Source organism: Brachypodium distachyon, chromosome 1, assembly GCF_000005505.3.
Source record: "Brachypodium distachyon strain Bd21 chromosome 1, Brachypodium_distachyon_v3.0, whole genome shotgun sequence".
NCBI lineage: Eukaryota > Viridiplantae > Streptophyta > Magnoliopsida > Poales > Poaceae > Brachypodium > Brachypodium distachyon.
This window is the reverse complement of record NC_016131.3, coordinates 41,923,438-41,942,309: the sequence shown is the minus strand read 5'-3', so window position 1 is coordinate 41,942,309 and position 18,872 is coordinate 41,923,438. Positions and strand designations below refer to the sequence as shown.

The following is an 18,872-nucleotide window of genomic DNA, read 5'->3' as shown; positions in this document are numbered from 1 at the left end:
AAAAAGACAGCCCGCACCGACAGTCCGATAGCGAAAAGAAAAGACAGCCCGATACCGACCCAGATAGGCGGGAATCCTAGATCTAACTATAAGGCTGAAGGCTGAAGCTGGCCCGACTAATACGTGATTGCAGATCGATGGACGAGTTCTGGTTGGATTGCGATCGATCCGTTCGCCTTCCGCTCGTCCCGACTCGGGCAGTACTCGGCGACTCCCGGTAGACACGAAACCCTAGCGATTAGCGTGCAGCGCTGCAGCGAACGGGGAGCACAGAGGCCGTGCGGCGGACCGGCGTCGACACGCAAACGGCCGGCGGCCTGACTTCTGGTTCTGGACGCACCGATACAGCAGTGCAGGTGCAGCTTACCGTTGCAATTGGATTTCGTTTTGCAAAGGTAAATTTCACGTTCGTCCTCTCGCCGATTACTTTTCAGTTCTTCACCAGAATCACCACAAGACACAAGTGTATTATCAATTTCAGATTGTTTCATCTCCTTTGATCAACTGATCTTAATATTAATACAGACGGCAACAAAACAAAGGATTTTCTAGGAATCGCGGTAAGAAAGGCGGAAAAGATCATATAGGAACAAGGAGGTTTTGACGAGGTTTGTTAACATTACGATGCTTGTACTAATTAATTATTGTTGGTTTGCTCCAATAGATATTGACTTTGCAAGATCCTGATTATATGTGCTTTTATTAAATTCTATACTATTATGTTCACATGTTATATTGTGGAAAAAAAATCTGTCAATTAGACCACTCTGATTTAAAATCTGATCTAGATGATGTCGACGCTGCGAAAAGCTCACTGGTCACTGCTCCATCTAAAGTCTCTGTCTATCTTCAACCTCTTTGTCTACTTGATATTTTTTTCTTGGTGTTTTTATGTATTTATACATATACTTGTCGTATACCCATAAGTTTATTTTTAGAGTGTCTATTCAAAGCAGTATTGATGTTTTTATATATGAATAATGCAAATTTTGTTCCATGAAATGTTTGCTGATTATGTACCTTTATAAAAAAAATATTGGAGATGAATTTATTTGCTTCTATGAGGGCATCAGCACATATGACATATAGATTGCATCAGCTATTCATACATTTTAGTTGTATTTATACTAATTTGTTTTTTATCCAGTCCTGAAAATTGATCTGAATGGCAATATATGACACACGATGGCACAATAATCTATATTTCATAGTCATTACTTTGTTAGCCAGTGTTGTCCGGCATTTTGGCAATCACTTTGGTTTTATGGTTTATCAGGATTTTATGTTTTAGTAGTGGAACTCATTTGCTTATTGCGTGACATGTGAACTCACAGTGCATCCTAATATGGCTTATCCTAGTGTAATGGGATTCATTTTCGTTGTTTTGTATTTATTGTGGAGCAAAGATATCATTCTAATACTAAAAGTACTACTGAACCTAGGAATTAGAATGAACTTAATTAATTGTTGTGTTTTCATAGCACTTAACACATGTACAACACCATCGATCTTCCGTTTTTTATATGCCATAGCAATTATTTCATCAGGATTAGCATAACTTTCAAAATTATTTTGTTCTCCACTTTGCACTGTGGTTGATGATTAATTTCATTCGCAGAGGAGAGTTGAAAAAGTGGCAGAGGCTAAAGCCATGGGTAACTCGGCTTCTACTGGTAAGCATGGATGTTTATGTTTGCGTAATTCATATATTGTGTTGATTGCAGTAAATTTTGCAAAAACAATAAATTTGTACTACGTATGTCATTTCAACACATTACCAAACCCTTCTAGAAATTTTAAAAATGTCTATGTAGAGAATTATTCGACGGGGACTCTAACACCCACTCTTGAGGAACTTTGCACATACACTACTTGTGAGAACTCAATACTTTATTCAATATCTTAATGTTGGTACAACACTCTTTTTAGTGGCTACCCTACTATTACACATATAACCCAAACATGGTAGGTCACTTCAGTGGCAGAGCTACTAGGGGGGCCCGCAGCCCAGGAGCCGGAGGCTAGCTTGAGCAACCTAGGATTGACATTGAGCTCAGTATACTGCTCCTTAACGACCATTACCACCACCCACTAGCCGGTAGATAATGAGAGATTGAGACAAGCAGCAATAGAAGGTGCATCTTGGAAGAAAATCTGGGAAGGTTTGCCAAGTGGTGGGCTAGTCTTTAGTAAGAGGAAGAGATAAGATAGAAATGAGGATGTTCGGTTGGGTTGCAGCATTACAAGTTCAATATTGTTTAGTTACGCTGGGAGCTATTTATCCGTAAAGACACAGAACCATTCCGCTTCTTTCCATTTTCTCTAGTTGGATATTGTAGCCTTTTTTTTATCACATACTGAATGTAGCCTGCTTATATGGAACTGCAATATTCACCTGAATTTACTGATATCATCTGCCCTCCTTTCTTCTCCCTCATCTGGGCATTTTTTGCTTTTCTTCACATTTCAGCACCTGCACTGGCAGGGAAGACTCACGATCCAGGCTTTGTATGGAAGATTCATGGTTTCTCAGCCCTACTTAACAGGGGAGTTACGACAATCAGATCTGCCCCTTTTGAGTGTTCTGGCTACAAGTGGTACGCATCATATAAAAGTATTCTATGCTTCATAAGTGTTGCGCATCATGCATCAACCATCTGCATTTTTTGGGTGAATGAAGTTGTTTATCTACCATCAATCTACAATTCTGTTTTAAGAAGTGGATTAGTCAAAATAGTGTTTTATACAAGTCAAATTAGCAATCACAATCCCATAAATAGTCGGAAGCTCAATATTTATAGGATGCATGAACTGAAGAAACTTTGATTCTTTCTTCAGCTCCAACTTCTAGACTTACTTGGTTTCCTGCTCTTCACCCCATTTACCAGGTACCTGCTAGTGGCTCCATATCATAAAAAAAAATTGGGCCATGAACCCATATGTTTCTGTTGCTCTTGGGCTGTGCATAGGAAGCTTGGACTTGGAGCCAGATTACACGATGGATGTAGTTTTTAAGTTGTCAATGTACAATCATTCAGAAAAAATGTATCATGGATGCAGAGGTATGTCACGATCAGAAGTAACTAATCCTATCTTTCCTAACAACCGGTATCTTATCCCTTATCTGAAGATCTTATCCTCTAATTAGATAATTACGGCATATTATAAGGTACTTTATTCAAATTGTTTTCTTGCACCCATACATTCAGAACTGCAGCTTGTATTCCCTGTTCTTTCTGATTTATTAATTTGAATTTTTATTTATATGGGACATTATATCTAAATTCCATCATGGAAATTTTATTTTTATAATTATTTGGAATATGATAAAATCTTTTCACATTAACTAGCTGTTTCGTATCATCTTCGCTATATAGTTTGTTTGTTTGTTATATTTGCATCTTACCTGATTCTTGTTCTCAAATCTTGGACCTTTACTACGCAGCTTTTCATGACTTCTATGGCACGCAGACACGGTCTTGGGTGGAATTCTTGATTCCTCTTAAATCACTACTGAAATCAACTGATTTTCCGGTTGATGATTGCTGTGTCTTTGGTGCGGAGATATTGTTGGTCAATGTTTTTCCTTCTGAAAAGAAAGGTATTGTGGTTCCGGAGAAGGCTACCACAGTTCAGAACGTCTTCATCCTAAACAGCGGATTTATCTGTTGGACCTACAACTTGAACATACCGAACTTTCTTGAATCGAACATGATGGACTGTACCTGTTCTCAGGCAGTTGAATTTGATGGACATAAATGGTATGCGTTGTTTATGGAAATTATATGCACAATAACTTATAAGACCATATACTGTGCATATATCCTTTTAATTTTCAATACTACCAAGTTACACTAATTTTGTAGTGGCTAGATCCAACTTTTTGGAATATGGACGGCAAGCTGTCGAGCAACTAAATACTTTAGCCTGAACTCTTAAGCTTGGAACAAAGCTCTATTCGTAATATACTTTACATACAGACAGCAGCACTTTCAAGTGTGTTAACAAATTATTGAAACATTCTTTCTGATGAAAGCATTGCAAGGTATTGTTTCCTCATTTGTTGATATTAACAGATTAAACCACAATATTTTCAGGTACCTTACTGTGTATCCACATGGTGATCGGTTCAGCTCTAATTGCCTCTCCTTGTAACCTGTGCATGGATGGCTCTGCCGAGTTTTGTCGTCAGTCTGGAAGGGTTGTTGAAATGAGTCTTACCATCGAAGACCAAAAGCATGGGAAGCACTTCACCAAACGAATTCCAGGTACAGCTCTCATTAGAGGCTATCTCTGTACCATGAAGTTATTACTATCTCCTTTTCTTCAGTTGATCTTACGTTTTGTCGTTGGGGATGGTCTGACTTCATTCCACACGAGACATTCAGGGACCCGTCCAGGGGCTATCTTGTTGGATCGTGCTGTGTTGTCAAGGCCGATATCACTGTCGTTGGACCATCCAATTATGAGTAGTCTGATCATGACTGAACTATGCTTTTGTGTCGTAGATCCTACTCCGTACTATTTATATCAGTTAAAAAAAAGGCGTGCCTTGCACATACAGTTTCCAAACAAACATATGTGAAGATAGATAAGGAGGTAAAGTGAATTTGTTGGAAGTAATTGGACACTGGGCTGAGCATATCTTCTTTTTTCAAGAACTGTGCAATCTGTCTTTTCATTAAGTTAACCATGATTCTCTACAGTATGTGCTACAGTACCCTAACTTGCCTCCTTGTTTCTTCTTTCATTCCCTGACTTTCCTTCTCATTTTGGATTAAGTCAGAGGTGCTGCTAGATAAATCATGGTTAACTTAATCAAAGCAATTACTGTTCACTTAATCACTTCAGATAAACAATGTTTCTTAAAACCTGTAAAAAAATCATTGTTAGATAATCACCGTTTACTCAATCACTTTAGATAAACAAATATTTGCTAATTACTTAGCAAAAATAAAGGAGGAAAGTCAGGGTACTGTAGCTTCCCTGACTTCCTTCCGTAAGTTAGAGGATCTCATTCCGACTTGGAGAATTTTGTTATTGTTTCCGAAACACACGGTGAAAGTATGTTGGTGCCAATGCTCGATGGCACAAATGCGAGAATAATATGTAGGGGTGTACGCCGGTCTTATAGCAAAGGTCGCCGTACACTTGGGACACGTTGATACGTCGATATTTTTTGAATAGTTTCGGTCGACCCTGTGGGTACGACTTAGTTCTATGTTAGGAGAGGCTTCGAGGGGGTCGTTAGCCAAGTGTTTGGGCCAAACTCGTCTTCCCAAATCACCTATGGCGAGAGATCTCTAGGGGCCGCCTCGGACCTAGGCCGAACTTGTCTTCCCAAGTAGCGAGGTTGGGATACCCTCGAGACTCTAACCCGATCCCTCTACTTCGAGTCGAGGTCGTACTAGACGGCCCGGAACCTCGAAACTAGGCTTCCCAAGTCGCGTCCCCGAGGTCGAGTCGAGACTAGGCTCGACCCAAGCACTCGAGAGCGGGTTCCTTAGGTTGCTCTAGCCCTCTCCCCTTTGATCCTCTTCCAATGGAGTGTGTATGATACATGCCCCCATGGGGGGTTTATTTATAGCCTAGGGGTCCATGACAAAAGACCATGGCCCCCTTGAGGGAGAGGGAAAGTGAGGGTAAGGTGATAAATTCATCCCTAGAGCTTTCTTGGCTCCTACTCTAGCTCCTTTGACCATGGCATGGGGGGCTTGACCCTTTGACTCCTTTGACCGGCGATTAGTTGGCATGACTATGCTTTGTTGGCGATTTGATCGGTCTTTGGGGTTTGTTTACTTGGTCGTCGCCACGTAAGATTGGGAATGCCTTCGGGTCAACTTCAACGTCGACGGCGTAACGAGATTCTTCATCCGATACTTTAGGGCATAGCTCTCCTTTGGGCGAGCCACCGACTAGGTAGGTTTTGCGAAGAAACCGGGCCTAGTTGGGCTGCCCTGTGAGATACTCGTGGTTTACGGGGTGTCCTTCGAGACGTTGCGTTGGGGGAGCCACCGGCTAGGGGATCTTTCTCGAGGAGGAAGATAGACCTAGGTGGGCTTGGCATGTCCCAAGCGCTCCTGGCATTCTTCCTTCGGGGCCTTCCTTCTAAAAAGTCAAGGCCACGAAGGCTTTTCTTGCAAAATTTGGGCGTCGGGAGACTCCTTTTGCAAGATAATGGAGCCGCAGGGGATTTTTCGTGAATTTCTGGCCTTCCGAGGGTTCCGGCACGAAATTCCCGAGCCACCAGGGGGCAGCTTGAGATTTTCCGCGTCCTAGGGGGCTTTCCTGTAAAAAAAAATCCTCCCCGGGGCCGCCCAATCGTGCACAAGAGTGTTCCTGGGCCGCGCTCGGCTTGATGGGCCTCTCGGGCATGCGAGCTGCGCCCGACCGGGCCTGGGAGGCTTCCTCCTGTTTTTTTTTATCCATGCTCGTTACTGGGCCAAGGCCCACTTCGCAGCTCAGCCCGCATAACGGTTCGCTGGCTTAAGTGAGGAGATCGGACGAAGGAGGTTGCTCCCGAACCCTACATCCGACGGCTGCTGCGCGTCTTCTTCCTTCGTACAGGGCAAGAAAGGAGGCCGTCCTCCTTTCCCCTTTCGTCGGGGAGTTTGGTCATCACAGATGACGCCGGCGGCCGCGAGGCCGGGCTACGACGGCGCGGACCGTTCTCGGCCGAGCAGCCTTCCCTTGTCCCCCCCCCCCCCCCTTTTGCTTCTTTTTCGCTTTTTCTCCTGCGCGTTTTGTCGTGGCATTGGACGGGGCCTGTCCTCCGACCAGCGACATGTCGTTCCATGGGTGGTTGGACCCGGACGCCGAGGAGGGCTCCCGGCCTATAAAATGGGACCGTGGGACGCCCTGGGAGCCATGCCCACTCTTGTTTCCTTCCCTTCCAGTGCCGAAGACGAGTTCGGTGGCATCCGAAGGACGGGACAAGACCGGTGGTGTTTAGGGGCTCCTCAGGAGCGCGTAGCTCCTCCAAGAAGTTGCCTATTCCGTCGCGTGTGCTGAGGATCATCAAGCCTTTGTGGGGGATGAGGTTCCGACGGGTTCGCGGTTTCGAGCGGTGTCGTCGTTGCCTCCAGTTTGATCCAAGGAGGGGAGGCACCCGAGTGCTTCTTTGTCCTTGTCAAGGTGAGAAATGGCACGGGCGAATGCCTACGGTGGTTTTTGGCCTCGCGGTCACGCGGCAGCGCGTCTTCTCGTTGATGGTAGTGCTGGTGGCATTTCGTCGAACACTTGACGGTCGTGACCTCGGTGCTCCGGGGGCGGCGAAGGCGCCGGCCGAGGCGTGGGGTCCGCGAGGAGGGCGCGAGCTGGGCGTCCTTGCTGGGCACGGGTATCGACGAGCCGAGGGCGATGCGGGCGCGGTCAGGGCACGTGCTTGGCCCAGAAGCATGGCGAGCCGAGTCCGGCGCGGGTAGTGTGGGCGTGCGCGGGGTGCGAGCCCAGGACGTGCGGGGCGCGTCCCTGTCGTCGTGGGGCACGCAAGTCGCGGGAGTAGGGTGTTCCAGGCGCGTTGCGGGCATCGTTGCGCGCGCGGCGCGGGGCCATGGCGTGCTGGGCATGTCGTGGACTCGATAGGCGGGCGCACGGCGTAGAGCCACGAGCCGGGTGCGGCGTGGGGGCGTAGCCGGTGCGTGCGCGACGAGAGGCGGCTAGTCGCCGGGATCGGCGTGGGCGCCGAGATAGCTCCGGGCATTTGATCGAGCACCCCGTGTGCCAGCTGCACCACTCCTTTCCCTTTTGTTCTGCTTGCTGGGCCGTCCGAAGCGCCTCGGGACTGGGCCGTGGACGAGTGCCGGGCCTCGGGCCCAACCCTCTGACGGCTAAGGTGGGTCGGAGGCGTGCAAGCTGCGAGCCGAGAAGGCAGGCCTGGGTGAAGATGCCGCCAGGGGGAGCTGGGCTCCTTCCTTCTCGAATTTCACCGGCGGTTGTGCATGTCCGGGCGGCGTAGATTTTCCCTAGTTGCTCCCTTAGGAATTTTCGCAACTTGTACTAATCTTTTTGCATCTTCTTGTAGGCGAGATGGTGGGATTCGACGTGGAGCGTCGCGACGGCGTCGGCAGGAGCGTCGAGAGGGAGGCTTCCCACAGGAGCGAGGCCGAGGCGCGGACGTCGGGGAGCAAGCCGTGGAGGTCGAAGAAGGTCACACGCCCGGAGAGAGGACCACGGCCTGAGCCGTTTCCGGCCATGCCGGGACGGGTTCCCGACATCCTTCCGGCGTCAATGACAATCGAGAAGGATTTGTCGGACCTCGTGGAGGCGGGCTACTTTCGCAAGCGTCCTGCCTCACTTCCTGACGAGGGTGAGCTTCGGCCGCAGAGGCGTTGAGGGCACATCGTCTTGTTTACCAGCTGGTTCCACGCCGGACTGTGCTTGCCCGTACACCCATTCCTGCTGGAGTTCTTGGATACCTATGGTATCGAGTTGGCGCAATTGCTTCCCTCGGCGATCCTGTGTCTGAACGTGTTCAGGTGGTTTGTGAGACCGCCTTGCGGGAGCCTCCGACCATGAGGTTGTTCTTGTTGCTGTTCACCGTCCACGTGGAGGAGCGTCACACCCCTGACGAGAGCACTTGGAGTGCTTTTGGGTCGGTAGCCGTGAGGCTCCGTCCTGGCTTCCACGACGAGTTCCCCCTGATGCTGGCGACAGGTGCGTATGTTCGACGGGTGGGACTCGTAGTGGTTCTTCCTCGACGTTTCGGAGACGAGCTGGCATCACTCCGGTAGGCTCCCTCGACACTCTGGGCCTGGGGGGCTTCGGGATGTCGTCCGTCCCAAGGGCACGTCCTTGGTCAAGGAGTGGGAGCTTGACGGGATCAAGTCGGCTCGTTCGGAGAGTAGCTTCCGCGACCTTCTCGAGGAGATGGTGATGGCGGGCCGCTTCATGATGAGGGCGCGACCACATGTGGAGCTGAGGATCCCCTTGGCCTTTCGTCACCCACGCCGCGCGGCTAAGTGTGAGTTTCGTGATACTTGAGTCGTTGCTTCAAGTATTCTTGTTTGCTTGACACTAACCCTGGCTAGTGCTTGTGCTTATTTTTCAGCGGCTTTCTCTCGAGAGAAGGCGGCCGAGTGCGCTTCCCAGATGGTCGGGTCGTACAACTCGGTGGAGCATCGGGCCTACGTCGATACCATCAGCGAGGGAGGATGCCACAACGTCGTGGCGGCGTGCTTCGACGACTCGGTACCGATGCGCCCGGATCCCAAGTTCGGGAAGCTCATCAAGGCCGGCGAGCGGTACTCTCGTCTTGCGACTCCATTGATGATCGCCGTTGGTTCTCACCTCAGAGATACTTGTGGGAAGGTGAAGCCTCAGGTCGTGCTTGGGTTGGGTGTGCTGGTGGCCCCAATGCCCAAGATCCCTCGTCCTCCGAGTTCACGCAAGAGGAAGGCTCCTTCTCCTGACCTAGCTGACGTGGCTGAGTCGAGGTCTCCCTTGAGAGAGTCCATGGACATGCACCTAGCCGGGAAGATCGACATTGAAAAGATCCTGCCTCCGTTGCCTCACGAGCGTGCAGTTTTCTCCCAGAGGACTGGGCTTCAGCTTGTGGTGGATACCTCCTCGTAAGCCAGCGGCGCGGGTGTTCTGGTGTTCTCTTTGGCTCGTGGGCCTGTCGAGGAGGAGCTTCCTGCCACCGGTGAGTGCCCGCGTGTTGTGCATTTTAATTCCCTTTCAAGAATGTTCTCACGGGGTTCTCTTGTCTTGTTTCAGGTACGGGGCCTGCGGCGCCTGATGCTCCCGAGGCCGAGCCCCCGATTCCAGAGGAGGGAGAGGTGCTTCCGAGGACCGAGGGAGGAGTGAGAGACCCGCTCGAGGCGTTGGAGCTTGTGAGTCCGCTTTCCTCGTCTCCCTTCTTGCTAGGCCCATTTTGCCAGTCATCGCTCATGATTTCTCTTCCTTTGCCAGGTGAGAGGCTTGGTCGAGGCCATGGGCACTCTTCCCGCTCTCAAGGCTCAGGTTGGGGTGCTTTCGGCGGCCTTGGATGCCGAGACGTCGAAGGCTACCCTTGCCCTGAGTGAGTTGGCTTCGGAGAGGGCGCGGCGGGAGGCCGTCGAGACTGAGCTTTCTCGGGTGTCGGCGGAGCTTGCGGCCATGGAGGCGAGGGCTCACCTTGCCGAGGAGGGCCAGAAGGATGCGATCACGTAGACCCGTCGTGCCGAGGAGGACTTGGTGGTGGCCAGCCTCAACGTGGAACACGCTCGAGCGGAGGTTGCCTCCCTCAAGACGGAGTCGGAGGATGCCGGGTTCGGACCGGTGTTCGCCCCTCGTGCTCGCGCCCTCTCGGATAGCTGTCCGGAGGTGGTCTCGTTCCTGCTCGCCCAGGCTTCGGAGATTCGAAAGATGATAATCTGTTTGAAGGGCTCCCCTTAGCCGGATCTTCCCTCGTGTCGTACGACGGATGAAGCGAGTAGGGTGCATACTTCATAGGTGGAGCTCCTTGAGCCCACCGTGAAGAGGTGCCTCCTGAGTACGGGTGCTCGACTTGTTTCATTGGCAGTCGCGGCTGTCCTTGACGGCGGTGCCGGGACGAGTGGATTTGAGGATGAGATGACTCACGGGGCGAAAAAGTTTCTAGCGGACCAGGGAGCTTCTCTTCACGCTCTGGCTCGACGCTTCGTGCATTGCCTTGAGCCCACTCTTCAGGAGAGCGATGGTGGGGCTTGAGTCTTGTTGCCTTTCGAGGCGACAAGGTACCCCAGCTGCTTACTTATGCGATGTTGCATATCCACTTATGACAAAGCCTCATGACTTGCACGTTCTAGGCTTAGACATAGAGGTTGTAAGGCAGCTTTTTAGATGTGTTTCATGCTTCGCTATGTAGTCAACATTGTCGGAAATGTCAACTTAGCTCGGCATGTATTTTCTTATGTTTTCACCATGTAGTCAACATTATCAGAAATGTTAACCTGGCTCAACATGTGTTCTTTGGATTACTATATTTCCTTCTTGGCGAAGTACTATATTTCCTCAGTTTATACAGCTCGGGATCGTTCGCTATGATCACACTTTTGCGTAATCAATTGCTGTCGCCGTTGGGATATGACTTGGCTCCGGTGCCTTAGGCCATGGTTACGAGCCACGGATCCTAGTACCCTTGTGAGGGTCGCTATCGATACGCCGGTAGTGATCCGGACATTTCGACCTGCCGTTCGGGGAAATTCATGCGGAATTTTCCCTCTTCGGACTTCAGGAAGCTATGCTTTCCCGTGATTATTATGGAGCCTTAACTCGGTTACTATCATGCAGGCCCATGCGCGACTCTCGCACGCGGGTAGCATGGTTCTCCGAGGTAAGTAAGCTCATGCATAACTCGCTTATTTACGGTTCTCCTTAAATGCGTTTTAAAGAGCTTCCGGCCCGCGGGGGACTTGGTTCTACTTGGCGGATGGCCTCGAGGCACGCTAGGATCCACCAAGGAACGGGTCGCTGGTGGCGACTTATGTCTGAAGATATTTTTAGGTGATGCCTGAGCCAATGTAGGCCTTTCGACGTCCCTTGGTGAGCGGCACTAGGGAAGCGACTCGGTTTTGGGGATCGTCCCTTCGTGACATTGCTGCTCGACGGGGTTCCCTTTACGACGGTGGGTCGTATGTAGACGTGGTCTCGTTGGCGCTTACGATCCCCCGAAGTTTCGTAGGGAAGTGGCCGGTTGGGCGTTCACAGTCTTCTTTCGGGAGCGGCGAGGGTCGTCCTTGAGGTTCCTCCTTAGGCGTAGAAACGCCAGAGTTTGTCGTCGTTCCAGGCATGGACGAGGTTTTTCCCTTCCATGTTCTCGAGGTGGTATGCACCATTGCCTAACACCGCGGCGATGCGGTATGGTCCTTCCCATTTAGGGTCGAGTTTGCGCTGGAGTTTTGGGTCGACGTTCTTTTTCAGCACGAGGTCTCCTTGGGAGAAAGCTTGTTCCCGCACCCTCGTGTTGTAGAAGCGTGCGGCGCTCTGCTCGTAGATGGCGTGCCTCATGAGGGCTTTGTCACGAGCTTTTTCCACAAGATCGACGGCCGTCTTGTGATGCTCTTCATTTTCGATGAAGGCGAGTGGAGCAGCTTCTTGGAGTCTTTTGACCCGAGGTGAGCGGAACTCTACCTCGGCGGGAAGAACTGCTTCGGCGCCATACACCAAAGATAATGGTGTTCGGCCCGTGGAACGGCTTACGGAGGTGCGTATGCCCCAAACCACGCTAGCGAGTTCGTCCCCCAATGCTCCTCTTGCCTTGCTGGCTGTGTGTTCTACCCTTCGGCGGAGTCCTTGGAGGATTAGTCCATTGGCTCTCTCGCATGCACCGTTGCTCTTAGGGTAGGCCACGGATGCGAAGTGCAGCTTGATCTCGAGGCATTCACAGAATTTAATGAATTCCGTATAATCGAACTGTTTGCCGTTGTCTACGATTAGCTCTCGTGAGACACCATATCGACATATGATGTTTTCCCAGAAAAAATTCTGGATGGCCTGTGACGTGATCTTGCCGAGTGGCGCAACTTCTATCCATTTGGAGAAGTAATCAATCGTCACCACAAGGTATTTGCAGCCCCCGATGCATGCGGGGAAAGGCCCGAGAAGGTCCATTTCCCAGTGTGCAAATGGCCAAGTTATTGGGATATTTTTCAGGGTCGTCACCGGCGCGTGGATTGACTTAGTCATTTTTTGGCAAGCTTCGCAGTATTGCGATTGCGTCTTGCACCATGGTGGGCCAATAGAATCCCTGTCATAAAGCCTTCACCGCGGTGGCTCTTGGCGCAAGATGATGGCCGCATACTCTGGAGTAGATCTCCTGGATGAGCTCAGCCCCCCTGTCGGGGGTTATGCACTTGAGTAGCGCGGCCGCACCCTTCTTGTAAAGGATGCCGTCGAGGAGGACGTACATCTTTGCTTTTGCAAGCAAAGTTTTGGCGCTTGGGCCTTCCGCCTCCTCATCCACCTCTCCTTTCAAGGCACGGATGATTGGCGTCATCCAAGAGTGTGGATTGTCGATGACCATGGTGATCTTTGAAGTTTCGTCGGAGTCATCGGCATCTTCTCCTATGGATGGGGCACGGATCACCTCGAAGAATGTGCCGGGTGGCAGAGGTGGCACGGATCACCTCGGGCCAATCTGTCGGCGAGGTGATTTTCTCCTCGCGGGATGCGTCGCGCCTCCATACCCAGGAAGTACCGTTCCATCTTGCGAACTTCTTCAATATACTTCTTCATCCTTTCATCAAGGTATTGATATGACTTGTCCATTTGGTTTATAACCAGCTGGGAGTCACCTAGGATGAGAAGGCGTCGAACACCCATGGCTTTAGCCAACCAGAGTCAGAGAAGGAGTGCTTCGTGCTCCGCCATGTTGTTGGTTGCGTTGAAGTCGAGGCGGGCGGCGTACTCCAAGATCTTCCCTTCGGGGCTGACGAGTACGACTCCAGCCCCGGCACTGTTGAGGCGCTTGGAGCCGTCAAACCTCATTATCCAATGCGGTTCGGGGGGCCGGCCTTGGGTGACGTCTCTTCGGGCAGGGCTTGCGGCGCATGCCACTCGACCACGAAGTCGGCGAGGACCTGTGATTTTATAGCCGTTCTCGCGGTAAGCTCCAGTGAGAAGGGAGCCAGTTCCGTTGCCCATTTGGCGATCCTCCCGATGGCTTCCTTGTTGCCGAAGACTTCTTTGAGGGGGAACGTCGTCGGCACCATGATGGAGTGGCCCATGAAGTAATGACGGAGCTTTCGAGAGGCCATGAGGAGGGCGTACGCGATCTTTTCGATCTGGGTGTATCGACCATTTGCTCCTCCCAAAGCTTCGCTTACATAATACACCGGGCGTTGCGACCCATCTTCTTCCTTCACGAGGGCTGCACTCACGGTGACCGGAGTCGCGGCGAGGTACAGGAGCAAAGGTTCTCCCTGCTTCGGGCTCGTGAGGAGTGGAGGAGTCGACAAATAGGTCTTGAGTTCCTCGAAAGCCTTTTGAGCTTCGTCGGTCCACTCAAAGTTGTTGAGGCCCTTCAAGACTTTGAAAAAAGGAAGACCCTTCTTGGCTGATCGGGCGACGAATCGTCCTAATGCCGCCATCCTCCCTGCTAAGCGTTGCACATCTTTGACGGAGCGAGGAGGCTCCATCTCTAGGATGGCCCGGATTTTTTCCGGGTTGGCCTCGATCCCCCGTTGGGAGACGAGGAAACCCAAGAGTTTTCCTCCTCGAACTCCGAACACGCACTTCTCGAGATTGAGCTTCACGCCGTATTTGCGGAGGTTGTTGAAGGTCTCTTGCAGGTTTTCGGGATGAGTACCCGCCGCCTGACTTTTGATGATGGCGTCATCAACATAGACTTCGGCGTTCCTCCCCAATCGCTCTTTGAGGATAAGGCTAACGAGGCGTTGGAAGGTCGCACCGGCGTTCCTCAAACCAAAAGGCATTCTGCGAAAGCAGAAGGTGCCAATGGAAGTGATGAAGCTGGTCTTCTCCTCATCTTCCTTGGCCATGTGGACTTGGTGATACCCTGAATAGGCGTCCAAGAAGCTCAACCTCTCGCATCCCGTTGTGGAGTCGACTAGCTCGTCAATCCGCGGGAGAGGGTAGTCGTCCTTGGGGCATGCCTTGTTCAGGTCGGTGAAGTCGAGACACATCCGCCACTTGCCGTTTGCTTTCTTCATCAAGACCGGATTGGCCAACCACTCGGGGTGCCAAACTTCTCGGATGAGTCCGGCCTCGGAGAGCTTCGCAATTTCTTGCTTGATGACCTCGCTTCGCTCCGTGGAGAGTTTCCGGAGTTTCTGCTTCACGGGCGCCTTGTCGGGCCTTACGGCGAGTCGATGCTCCATGACGTCACGTGAGACTCCTCCCATGTCGGAGGGAGACCAAGCGAAAAGGTCAGAGTTCTCTCAGAGTAGGTCGATGAGCTTCTTCTGGAGTTCGATCGAGAGGTCGGCTCCGATCTTCACGATGCGTGTGGCGTCGTTGTCGGAGACGCGTATCTCCTTAAGCTCTCCCTCGGGAAGGGGCTTAGGGATGTAGCGTTCTGAGTGATCGGTCTTGGACTCCCCTGTGCCTGAGAGCATGTGGACGCTTTTGGACGCTTCTCCCTTCTCGGTGCACTTAGTCTCGTGACGATATAGCGTCTTCCTATCGGAGGATTGCTCGCCACGGACCGTGATCACGCCTTTTGGGCCCGGTATCTTCATTCATAGGAAGTTGTGGTGGACGGCAGCGCAGAGGCGGTTTAGGGTCATCCTGCCAAGGATGGCGTTGAAGGAGGCCTCCATGTCCATCACGTCGAAGCGCACGAGCTCGGTCCGATGATTAGTGGCATCTCCGAAGGTCGTGAGGAGCTCAATTTGGCCGAGCGGCTGGATGGACTTGCCTGGGACGAAGCCGCTTAGGGGGTAAAGCGATGGTTGCAAGGAACCGTTCTTGTATCCTCCCTGTGGCTCCATCAGCTTTTTTAGCATGCTCAGGTACAAGATGTCGGCGGAGCTTCCGCCATCCACAAGTATTTTCTTGAGCTCGCAATTTGAGACGATGGTCACGAAGAGGGCATCGTCGTGTGGGAAGCGTATTCCCTTAGCGTCTTCCTCGGTGAAGGAAATGGGTACACTTGACCACTTGGGTGGTGGTGTTGGAGTGAAGGTTCCAATGACGTTGACTTCACGTGCATACTCCTTGCGTTGCCTCTTTGACCCCCGGCCTGTGCGGAGCCCCTGAGTATCATCCCGACATGGTGAGCGGGTTCTTGAAACGGGAGGTTCTCTTCCTTGGGCGCAGGGTCGGCAAGGATGATGTTGGCGGGGCGCGGGGCCTCGGGCGCCTTCTCGTCCTTGCGTCGGGCCTGCATTCGTGCTTGGAACTCTTCACGAGCTGCGATGAGGGAATTGCACTCTTTGGTGTTGTGGCTTGCCGAGTTGTGGATGAGGCATCTCCCGGCGCCTCCCTCGGCGGGGCGAGGAGGCTTCTTGGGCTGCCAAGTCTTTTGGGACGAGTTTTGCCCTTCGACGGCGAAGATCCTTCGAGCTTGATCGCCGGGCGCCCTCTTCCCTCGCCTCCTCTTCCTCTTGGAAGATGGTGCGGATGCCTGAGGCTGATCCGGTGCAGGAGTCCCTTCGGGCGTGCCGCGTGGCGTGTCCTTCTTGGCGATGTCTCCATCTTTGCCCCGAGCGTATTCTTGCAAGATCTGGTAGAGCTCTTCGGTCATCTTTGGCGGGTTTCGACTTAGAGTGCGATTCACTTCTCCTTAGAGAAGGCCTTGCATGCAACCGTCGATCACGGGCGTTGACGGTGGGTTGGCGATTTGGCTTCGGACCTTCGCAAAGCGATGGAAGAAGCTTCGGAGAGACTCTCCCGGCCTTTCTTTCACGGCGTAAAGCTTCTGAGCTTGCACGGGTTCCTTGAAATTTCCCTAGAAGATGGCGATAAAGACCTCCTGGAGGCGCTCCCACGAATGCACGGAATTTTTCTGCAGATTATAAAAGCAAGTTTGCGCCATCCCGGTGAGCGCGAGCGGGAAAAGGCTGCACATCTCGGTGGGGCCTCCACCCGCTGCTCGTATGGCGGTGGAGTAGACGTCCAGGAATTGAAGAGGGTTAGACTCTCCGTCGTATGGCCGTATCGTCGGCGGCTTGAACCTTGGTAGGAAAGCCGCGTCTTGGATCTCCCGCATGAGCGGGTTACAAGATGGTCGGCCCTTCTGGTTTTCTGGCGACGAGATCCTCCTTCGTCGGGGTCGGTCTCATGGCTAGAAGGATCACTCGGAGAGGGATCTCGGCGTCTTCTTAGAGGGTCGGAGCGTCAGCGAGGATTTCTTTCACCCCCGGCAAGGGCTCCGGACTCCACCACTTGCTCGTTTCCGTGCACACTGGGATTTCGTTCCCCGCGGGGCACACCTTGAGGCGGAGCTTGGTTGCCACCTTGTTCGGCCCCGACGGGGGGAGCAAGGGGCGCTTGCGGGGCGCTCACAAAGCGAAGCTGGTTTGGAGCGTGTGAGACTTGGAAAGCACCGTGCGGCAGAAGTCCCCAATATGGGTGGTACCAAGGAGCTCCATGGGTGATCTTTTCACATTAACTAGCTGTTTCGTATCATCTTCGATATATAGTTTGTTTGTTTGTTTGTTATATTTGCATCTTACCTGATTCTTGTTCTCAAATCTTGGACCTTTACTACGCAGCTTTTCATGACTTCTATGGCACGCAGACACGGTCTTGGGTGGAATTCTTGATTCCTCTTAAATCACTACTGAAATCAACTGATTTTCCGGTTGATGATTGCTGTGTCTTTGGTGCGGAGATATTGTTGGTCAATGTTTTTCCTTCTGAAAAGAAAGGTATTGTGGTTCCGGAGAAGGCTACCACAGTTCAGAACGTCTTCATCCTAAACAGCGGATTTATCTGTTGGACCTACAACTTGAACATACCGAACTTTCTTGAATCGAACATGATGGACTGTACCTGTTCTCAGGCAGTTGAATTTGATGGACATAAATGGTATGCGTTGTTTATGGAAATTATATGCATTATAACTTATAAGACCATATACTGTGCATATATACTTTTAATTTTCAATACTACCAACTTACACTAATTTTGTAGTGGCTAGATCCAACTTTTTGGAATATGGACGGCAAGCTGTCGAGCAACTAAATACTTTAGCCTGAACTCTTAAGCTTGGAACAAAGCTCTATTCGTAATATACTTTACATACAGACTGCAGCACTTTCAAGTGTGTTAACAAATTATTGAAACATTCTTTCTGATGAAAGCATTGCAAGGTATTGTTTCCTCATTTGTTGATATTAACAGATTAAACCACAATATTTTCAGGTACCTTACTGTGTATCCACATGGTGATCGGTTCAGCTCTAATTGCCTCTCCTTGTAACCTGTGCATGGATGGCTCTGCCGAGTTTTGTCGTCAGTCTGGAAGGGTTGTTGAAATGAGTCTTGCCATCGAAGACCAAAAGCATGGGAAGCACTTCACCAAACGAATTCCAGGTACAGCTCTCATTAGAGGCTATCTCTGTACCGTGAAGTCATTACTATCTCCTTTTCTTCAGTTGATCTTACGTTTTGTCGTGATCACAGGTCTCACGGTTTTTGCGGGTAAATGTCGTTGGGGATGGTCTGACTTCATTCCACACGAGACATTCAGGGACCCGTCCAGGGGCTATCTTGTTGGATCGTGCTGTGTTGTCAAGGCCGATATCACTGTCGTTGGACCATCCAATTATGAGTAGTCTGATTGACTGAACTATGCTTTTGCGTCGTAGATCCTACTCCGTACTATTTATATCAGTTAAAAAAAAGGTGTGCCTTGCACATACAGTTTCCAAACAAACATATGTGAAGATAGATAAGGAGGTAAAGTGAATTTGTTGGAAGTAATTGGACACTGGGACGAGTGGAACGAAGGAGACTAGACTAGCGTTAGGAAGGACAAAGGAGACAGACAGAATTGACATCAGAAAAATAAAAAAGGACTTTTTTAAGTTTGAGTGAGGATAATTGTCTTAAATTTCGGAGAATCGGCTGAAAAAACGCGGAATTGTCTTCGCCTTTGTAAGTGAAAATGTCCAGTAAAGCCTATCTCGCTTTTAGCCTTCATGGTGAATGGCCCACCCTTTCTTTGAACCTTGTCAATGATCGAACGAACTTACAGATATGAACTGAGTGCCATTTGATGAGTAAGATCGAACAAGGGAGAGGGATATGGAAAGGATGAAGTAATGAAAGAGGAAGTCATTGCTAGTAGTAACGACTTGTCACGATCCATTGGTTCATATAGAATCCATGTCCTAGGTTTAGCACAGATAGCGGATAAAGAATAGTTTAGAGAAGGAAAGCCAGTAGAGTATGCCTTGGTTGAGCGTATCTTCTTTTTTCAAGAACTGTGCAATCTGTCTTTT

General features: G+C 50.6%; 2 protein-coding genes across 2 annotated transcripts; one reads left to right on the top strand and one right to left on the bottom strand.

Annotated features, from left to right (window-relative positions):
• The first annotated feature begins 42 nt into the window (after positions 1 to 42).
• On the top strand, positions 43 to 18,677 carry LOC106865860. The gene is made up of 10 exons (XM_024458014.1): positions 43 to 395; positions 526 to 608; positions 1,619 to 1,673; positions 2,471 to 2,597; positions 2,889 to 3,010; positions 3,446 to 3,761; positions 4,098 to 4,268; positions 17,139 to 17,454; positions 17,791 to 17,961; positions 18,052 to 18,677. The coding sequence occupies exons 3-7, from the start codon at positions 1,652 to 1,654 to the stop codon at positions 4,153 to 4,155; spliced, it is 645 nt and encodes a 214-aa protein (XP_024313782.1). The 5' UTR covers positions 43 to 395; positions 526 to 608; positions 1,619 to 1,651; the 3' UTR covers positions 4,156 to 4,268; positions 17,139 to 17,454; positions 17,791 to 17,961; positions 18,052 to 18,677.
• LOC100838958 lies at positions 15,162 to 16,168 on the bottom strand. The gene is made up of 2 exons (XM_010231576.1): positions 16,049 to 16,168; positions 15,162 to 15,677 (listed from the first exon to the last, which is right to left on the bottom strand). Exons 1-2 carry the CDS (start codon positions 16,166 to 16,168, stop codon positions 15,162 to 15,164), a joined length of 636 nt encoding a protein of 211 aa, XP_010229878.1.
• Positions 18,678 to 18,872: the final 195 nt, after the last annotated feature.

Coding starts and splice junctions, on each gene's coding strand:
- LOC106865860 (XM_024458014.1), top strand. CDS start 1,652: ATGGGTAACTCGGCTTCTACTG. Junction 1,674..2,470: donor GGGTAACTCGGCTTCTACTG/GTAAGCATGGAT, acceptor TTCACATTTCAG/CACCTGCACTGGCAGGGAAG. Junction 3,011..3,445: donor ATTACACGATGGATGTAGTT/TTTAAGTTGTCA, acceptor TTTACTACGCAG/CTTTTCATGACTTCTATGGC.
- LOC100838958 (XM_010231576.1), bottom strand. CDS start 16,168: ATGACCGAAGAGCTCTACCAGATCTTGCAAGAATACGCTCGGGGCAAA. Junction 15,678..16,048: donor CTGCACCGGATCAGCCTCAG/GCATCCGCACCA, acceptor GATGATACTCAG/GGGCTCCGCACAGGCCGGGG.